Here is an 8,958-nt window from a genome sequence, read left to right on the forward strand (position 1 = left end):
ATCTCACTAAGGGCCCATTTGGATACCACCAAAGAAGGTACTTTTTCTACTTATAGCAGTAGATAAGTGGCTTATTTTAGATAAGTAATTAAGTTTGGTTTTATGATTAGTTATAAGTAACTTTTTTTACTTAAAAGGACATAATCACTTCAATTAATTTTTCTAGCTTTTCTACCTTTCATAAGTTGCCGAAGAGAGGCAACAGGAGAGACAAAAGAGAGGAGAAACCGATAAGTATCTTGTTTGCCAAACATACTTATCTTCATAATAAGTAAAAGCTAAGATATTGTGGAATAAGTAGCTTATCTTAATCAACTTATGATCCAAACATGCCCTAAATAAAAAGATATGAATATATTTTTTTAAAATTAACAAAAATATTTAAAATGTTAATATATAACTATATAACAAATTAGTTAAAACTTTAAATAATTTTCACAATAATATCATGATAATTATGCAAAAAATCACAAAAAAAAAAAACTACCATTAATATTCTGAAAATCCCATGATAATAGTTTATTTCTTGCGAAAATATCATGAGATTTTCAACAATATTTGTCACACTGCTCATATATAACCAAAAGAATCTCATTTTATGAGGGAAAAAAAAAAGGAATTCAAGGAATAAAAGCACACACAACAGCAACAATGGAATTGATATTAAAAGCCCAATTAATTAACAAGTTACACCACAACAAGTCTTCAAAAACATAAGTGTTATTGTTTCCTACTCCATAACAAATTATCCCAAGTCTTTCATAATATTTATATTTCACAAACCACAAATACAAACACACCCAAACACCCTGCTCGATCTTTCTCGCTTGTGTTTTTTCTTTTTCCTTTTTGCCCGTCCTGCCTTGCAGAAACTGGTACATGTAACGGGTCAGTTCTGAGATCGAATGAGCAGACTGTGGTGGCTCGGTCCTTCAGCTTCGGTTCTTGCATTTCTCGACGGCCCTTGGAGCTGAAATTTCCATGTTAAAAATGGATTTTTAGTTAGTTGGCTGGTTTTAAGAAATGAATATGAAATATCTCACTCAGCATTGTATTGAATGATACGTGTAGAGCCATTTTCTAATGGTGGGACCCGTTTTTCTGTGATCTGGAGCGTCTATCAATCGGTCTGCCATGGATGGACAGTGTTGATGCAATCTTTGATTGTTATTTTGTTGAATGATGATCATTGTTGTATTTTTATTTTTTTTTCTTAACAGTCAATTAATGGGTGTAATTGATTGAACGGTTACGATTGCATCATCCGGAATATTTGGGACATGATCAGAAGCCATGGATCCGGTCCAAACAAGTTCAAACGATTTAAGCTACTAAACGTGACTTAATTGTATAATGTTCCTATAAGGTCCACCTTATTGTAAGGTATGGCAAGGTCAAGCTCTGTGGGCCCTACCACGGTCTGTGTTGGACATCCACCCCATCCATCAGATGCATCCCCTCATTTTAGACCAACAGAACAAAATCCATCCTAACCCATTAATTAGGTGGCCCACATGACGGGAAGAAGCTAAGAGTGGATGCCTACCAATTAAAAACTTCCTAAATATATGTGGTCCCACCAAGAAATTTTTTAGACATCTAAGCCATCCATTATGTGTATCCCTCTGGGATGAGGGGTTACACATAAATGAAGCATATTCCAAAACTCAGGTGGACCACCACGAAATGATTTTTGATGGATTTTTCACTTTTCAAGATGGTGTGGTCCACCTGACTTCTGGATACAATTTATTTTTGGGACAGACTATCATTAAGAAGGGACTCACCAGATGTACGGTTAGATTTCTGATACAAATCATGATGGACCAACAGAGCTCAATCTAACTGTAAAAGCTACATCAAGTTTGGCCTTTAAAGGAACATTTTCCTGCTTAATATAAAACATTTTTAATGACATCTACCAACATCAGTTGGACCGCCAGTTGAAGCCAGTTAGGATGGATTTATAGATCTGAACAAAATCTGATCATACGGTCCAGATCGACTTTAATGATAGAAATGCATAGGGCCACTCACCAAGTCCGATGGCCTCCGATCCTTTCATTATACGCAGACGCTTGCATGAGTCCACGAACATCCTGCATGAAATCAAATTGCTATTAGTAACTCTGATCTGATTTGATGACTTGGGACCCAATCTAAGAATCCAACCATTCAAATTTTCACTATCAATGAACCCAATGTGGCCCACTAATCACAGCATCATGTAAGCTCACTAGGGTTATCTTTGGCCCACTATACGTCTTTTTCCGTTAATCGAACGGTCGATATTCATGGTTAGAGAATCTAATGTTGATGGGTGAAGTAATTACTCCCAAGGGACATCACCGACGAGCATCCAATCGCCGTCCTTGTCTTCGTAGGTGGGGACGTACTCAGAACCGTTCAAAAGGTCCATCAAATTGCTTTCATTCATGAAATCCCTACCGTTCATTCCTTGAGATCCGCAGTTACCTAGATTTCAAACAAAGGGATAATATATAGTTAGATGATAAAAGAGAAACATATGGAGATTCTTTGGGGCCCGTTTGGATGCACTGTTGGATTGAATTTAGATATTTCAAATCAATGAAGGTGGGGCCCCTTCATATAGACAACCATCCAACCAACGTTCCATTCAATTCAATTGATCATCCAAACACAATTTTAGGTTATAAAATGTGAAATCTTCGAAACGTCGCAATATGGAACATGTATACAAGATCTGAACCTTCTGTCTGGTTGAAAACAATGCCTTGATCATCTGCTTTGAAAATCAGGCTGTTCAGTTCGTCAGGTGAACGACGATCTACAAATTAAAATGATGATCAAAACAAATTTTCTGATCGTCCAAGATCTAAGTACCGTGATCCACTTTATGGAAAGATCTGATCAAGCACACGTGTTCCGCATTGGCACGTGTAATATACTTACCCATGGTGAAGGAACTGAACATCTTTTCTAAGGCATGGGAGAGATCTTCGTAGCTCTTGTACATCTTCAAGTCTACCTTACGGAGGTAAGGTGCGCCGTCCATGCTAACCTTCACGAAGGTGGCACTGTTGTTAACCTTCTCCCCTTCATCCTTTCCACTCTTTGTCGATTGGAAGGACAGGATGTTCTTCCTGAATGATCGGACGGGTGGCCAACCAACTACCTGGGCCCTGAAAATACAACCGTTCATTCAGTTAGAACATGTAGCTCTATATGTATTCACCTTGTTCATGTGGCCAAACGTGCCAGTATCTAGAAAATCCGCACCGTTGAAATGGCTGTTCGAACCTAGAAGATTATTGGGTGCAAAGCTTCAGTAGGATTCACTAATCAGGTGGACCACACTGCAGAAAAATGTACACATGAAGGACTCAAATCATGTACACGTGTGGCCTACTTGATGAGTCGATGGGCCTGATTTTTTCATATATAAATCTTCAAGATGGAACCAACCTTTTCATCAGCTTGGATCTCATATAACACGATTTACTTATTAGCCGTATGTGCGAGATGGACGGTAACCTTACTATACCCGTTGAATACGAATATAATAGCTGCAATAACGTGTTAACGGCCGTCATGTTTGAAGCTTCAACTTACAATTGTTGCAAGCGGTTATAACGGCATATAATGTTATATTAGATTTCTTTATACTATATGTTATTACAGCCATTTTAACGGCCATGATACTTATTTTAGTGGCCCAATATACGTTAACGACATATGGGCCCACCAAGGGTATTTTTATTAATTGTTGGCACGTGAGGTTGTATGCGGATGAGAAGATGGGCCTATCGTGAATAACAGTTTTGCATTATTTCCGGAGATATGCTATTCCCACACGCATCCCTCCATACCACACGTGCGTCTATGCATGTATACACGTGCCAATTTGATACATGCATGTAACATCTAAGCCGTGTATCATGTGGGACGCACATGGGTGCTTTCGTTTACGTCTGGGATTTAGCCACATCCTATGCGTAGCTCTGATATCATACACGTGTGTCAGATCGGCACGTGTATCCGTACCTAGGAGTGTCTACTGGTTTTGACTTCTCCTATACTTTTCCATGATCAACGATGGACTACTCGATCTTATCTATCCATGAACAACATATTCCAAGAGAAGAATTTCACTCCATGATGTGAAGAAAATCCGACCGTTGATTATTCTCCATCCATGATCTAAAGATCGATCAACGGACCCAATGAAACGTTATCATGGATCACACTCAGGAAACCCCATTTCAACCTTCTTCTTTTTGCATGGTCCGAAATTTTCAACTTTTTGCATGGTCCGAAATTTGAGAGAGAGAGAGAGAGAGAGAGAGAGAGAGAGAGAGAGAGAGATGGGGTGATGTTTGGGTCTTTGAAATATTAAATCTACACATCAAATACTACATAGCTGATGGTTGGCTATGATTACAGGCTCTTCATGCAAGAGAGAGAGAGAGAGAGAGAGAGAGAGAGAGAGATGGGGTGATGTTTGGGTCTTTGAAATATTAAATCTACACATCAAATACCACATAGCTGATGGTTGGCTATGATTACAGGCTCTTCATGCAAGAGAGAGAGAGAGAGAGAGAGAGAGAGAGAGAGAGAGAGAGAGAGAGAGAGAGATGGGGTGATGTTTGGTTCTTTGAAATATTAAATCTACACATCAAATACCACATAGCTGATGGTTGGCTATGATTACAGGCTCTTCATGCAAGAGAGAGAGAGAGAGAGAGAGAGAGAGAGAGAGAGAGAGAGAGAGAGAGAGAGAGAGAGATGGGGTGATGTTTGGGTCTTTGAAATATTAAATCTACACATCAAATACCACATAGCTAATGGTTGGCTATGATTACAGGCTCTTCATGCAAGAGAGAGAGAGAGAGAGAGAGAGAGAGAGAGAGAGAGAGAGAGAGAGAGTAAAATCAACGTACTTGGGAGGTGGAGGCTTGCCAGGGTCAATATTGGTGGATGAGAGAAGGTTTTTCTCTTTCGCCACCGCATGATCTGAATTGAGGTCCTTCGAATCTGCAGTCTGAAGATTAAGCTTCAAATCAACGGTCTCCGAAAACCCTCGTTTCCCCGAATTCTTCACTGTCTCATTATCACCTCCAGGCAACCCCAGACGTAGCTCTGTCTCCTCAAGCTTCAAGCTATACTCGTCTTGCTCCGACCCCAGCATCTTCGCCATCTTAATGCAAGTTCCCATCGAAAATTCAATCTATCCAACACCCTTTAAATCTTCAATTTTCTTCTTATTGTTGAGAGAGAGAGAGAGAGAGAGAGAGAGAGAGAGAGAGAGAGTGTGTGTGGACAGGCTTGTGAGGTTGTGGTAGGAGGGAGAGGTGGAAATGTGGAGCTTTCTAAGAAAGTGGTCTGCAGCGCATATAGTATATTGGAGTGTATTTAATACGATTCGTTGCAATGTTCCTATGCTATGGACCCATATCGGTGTGACGCGTGTCGTGATGAGTGGCTGGATCTTGCGGGCCTTGCCGGGAGGCTGATGGTGAGGATGACGTGAGGCGGGGACCAATGATTGTGGTGTGGGGAGCGGGTGTTTTTGTGGGCTACGTGAAAATGCTCCGCTTCAAATAACCTCCTCCTAATTATTGCTGCACGTCGATACTGTTGGTAAGCAGAAGGTACAACATCCGATTTCAGTCGTCCACTTGTCGTCTGTACAAATCCATTCCGTCCATCGGTCGAATGGCCCTATTTAGATCGGGAGGGTAAAAATCAGCCTAACTCACTACTCTTGTGGGACACACCACAGAGAACAATGAAAGGAAACGTCAACCGTAAGTTTCTGTGCTGGTACATTATTATTTGTTTATTCCATCTACCCTTTCATTACCACAGGTAACGATGGCAAGGAAATGTCAACCGTAGGCTTCTGTGCGGGTCATATCATTGTTCGTATGTTTCATCCACCCGTTCATCTCGTGATTCTCATCATGACGAACGGATATTTTGAAAATCAGACTGATCGAAGACTGAGGTAGGGCACAACTTGTGATTTTATATCGTTCGACGGTGTGGCCAAACTGAGTTTGGATCAAACTCATTTTTTGGATATTCAATGAAGATGAGAAGGTGCGCCGAACGGATGGAGTAGATGTCACACTCATACTACGTACAACAGATATAGTAGACCGGACGGCCCAAAATTGTTCCAATTCTGTCGATTGGTGCATTTTAATGACGGATATGGTCCTGATATGGATCATACAATTGGTGGACCTCCTCCTGGATGAAGGACGTTGTCTCTGTGGAGCCCACCATGATGTATGTATTTAATCCAAGCCATCGTCGGTTTTTAAGGCATGAGCTTAAAATTGAAGCATTTCCAAAGCTCAAGTGTGCTAGAAGCAATGGGGAATATTGAACGCCTACCGTTGAAATCTCCTGGCCAAGGAAATTTCGTATCAAACGGATAATTGCGGTTTCCCTTCATCCATATCTGTAGGCCCTATGAGGGTTTAAACGGTGGACCTCATCATCCCCACTGTTTCCTTTGATGTGGTCCACTTGAGCTTTGGATATGCTAAAACTTTGGGTTGGTACCCTAAAATGAGCTGGCAAAACCAGATGGACGGCCACGATAAGTACATACATCACAGTCAGCCACACATCATCCTAACACCACGTCCCTACATGGTGTTGGGGTCACCACCCAATACGTTGCTTGGGGTGGCCATCCAATCCATCACCCATCGTTTTTTAAGACCTGTTTGGTTGGGCAGATTGGATGGGATGGGCCGTTGTCCGAATAGATTGTACGGATTTCAAGGTAATGATAGCTGTATAAATGGACCGGTGCAAGATACATGGGATTCCTGTATCCAGTCTGTTTGGCACGCCCGGTCAATCCCGGGATTACATGCTCCAGGCAATTTTGAAAGGATTAGGGCGGATTGGACGGTATTTAAAGGTAGTGATGGTGATGCCAGTGGATTGTCTTAGGATCTATGAGATTGCTATATCCTGGGATCAGGATCCCGTGTCCGTTTGGCCCACCTGGCCAATCCCGGAATCTATCTTCCAATCCCTTCTAATCCCATCCAATCCGCCCGGCCAAACAGGCCTTAAAAAGGTCTAAAGATTGAACGGTTGGAAAGAGTTACAACCTACAACCATTTTTTTTTTTTTTGGGTCCTTTTTCCTTTTTTTTTCTTTTACCCAGTAGCCAATGAAGGAGATGACCTACTAAATGGTGGGTCCAGATTGATTGAAGCATTGATCCGTCTTATCCGTGACAGTGTTGGTACTTTGTACCATTTATTAAATGGTACATGCATACAATAATCCCGTTTCTACGAGAAAAGACTAATTTTGAATCTGAACAATTACTACACTCTTTTCTTAACCGTCTATCTGTAGACGACCGATGGAAAGCTCACTCAAGATAGTCCTCTTGAGAATATCTTTCATCCGTTGTTCATCGACTATTGTATAGAACATATCAACGGTGTGGATCACTGAATCATGGAGCCTCACCTGCCAAAATCGACAATCGCGTTGGGCCCATATCAAGTAATTCCTCTCCCATCCTCCAAGCTGATTAACTGGCCGTTAGATGAAGAGGGGGTAAGTGGGCCCCACCTGTAAAATAGAGGTGGGGTTGGACAAGTCAACCGCGGGAGGCATGTGCTGAGATTCATTGGCGGGTACGGGTCCCCATCCCCATGTGATGGTGTTGGCATGTCTGAGAGCGTCAAACCCACGCCCATGTGCGCCGGTTAAGGGCACCCCTCCTTTTTTTAATCACCACTCCACTTTTTTTAGCATTAGAATATTTCAACCCCATAAAAATACCATAACCCACCTCCTTTAAGTAGGCATCTCTCATAATTACATGCACTTATACTAAGGTTTTCCATTTAAGGAAATCTTAATTATACTTTTTTATAACATGCATTTGGAACATTTATGTGGGTGATCGGAACCGTTCATCTTTTAGGGATGGATATTAATAAGGTGATGGCTGGAAATTGAAGTAATCCAATAATCTTAACCGAAAAATCACTAAAATCAGATTTCTCCACGTTGTTTTTATTTTTGGGATGGATAGCATTGTCCGGTTCATTGAAATAAATGTCATTATTATTAACTTGGAATGACAAAAAATTACCGTTGAGACAGTGAAGAGTATACGTTTTGATTGGCCACATAGCGCCGTACTTGGATGTGTGGGCCCTACTCCAGTATGACCACCTTTTCTTACTTACGTGAACGTGTGAGATTAGCATTTTTGGCAGGGATACCTAGGAGGGCCCACCTTGATGTTTGTGAGAAATCCACTCCGTTCATCCGGTTTGCCAGCTCATATTAGCTCATGAACCAAAAAATGATGAAGATACAAAACTCGAGTGGGCCACATTCATGGAGACAGATGTTTGGATCAAGCTAATATTTTTTAATTTTCAGTTCATCCCAATGGGAATGACCTTGTGAACGGTTTGGATGGCATCTAAGTATGACTGTGGACCCGGGAATATTTCAATGGTGGGCACTTCCTCCCACCTTTTCTTTTCCAGTGGCCCACGTAAGTTTTGGATCTGCGTCATTTTAGGGCTCATGTCCTAACATTAGCTCGCCAAATAAATGGATGGAGTGAATTTCTCACATACTTCAGAGAACTTCCGACAAATCGCAGGCAATCCGCCGTCCTTTTGGGGACGCGGATTGCGTACTGACATTGCCAGTAGCAACGTCGTCACTGGACGGTGCTTCGTGGGCTCCACAATGATTATATGTTTCATCTACGCCGTTTACTAGTTTTGTTTCATCATTTTAGAACACAATCTCAAAAATAAGGTGGATAGAACATTCAAATGAACCACACTACAGATAACAACGACGATTAAACGCCCACCATTAAAAAATTCCCAGGGCCCACTGTAATGTTTTTTCGCCTTTCAACATGTTGATTAGGTCACAAAGACCTGGATGAAGTGAAAAGACAAA

General features: G+C 41.3%; 1 protein-coding gene across 1 annotated transcript; it reads right to left on the bottom strand.

Annotated features, from left to right (window-relative positions):
* Positions 1 to 628: 628 nt before the first annotated feature.
* Positions 629 to 5,367, bottom strand: LOC131233383 (auxin-responsive protein IAA14-like). The gene is made up of 5 exons (XM_058230074.1): positions 4,923 to 5,367; positions 2,935 to 3,164; positions 2,334 to 2,475; positions 2,038 to 2,099; positions 629 to 970 (listed from the first exon to the last, which is right to left on the bottom strand). Exons 1-5 carry the CDS (start codon positions 5,195 to 5,197, stop codon positions 933 to 935), a joined length of 747 nt encoding a protein of 248 aa, XP_058086057.1. The 5' UTR covers positions 5,198 to 5,367; the 3' UTR covers positions 629 to 932.
* Positions 5,368 to 8,958: the final 3,591 nt, after the last annotated feature.

Source organism: Magnolia sinica, chromosome 18 (assembly GCF_029962835.1).
Source record: "Magnolia sinica isolate HGM2019 chromosome 18, MsV1, whole genome shotgun sequence".
Lineage (NCBI taxonomy): Eukaryota > Viridiplantae > Streptophyta > Magnoliopsida > Magnoliales > Magnoliaceae > Magnolia > Magnolia sinica.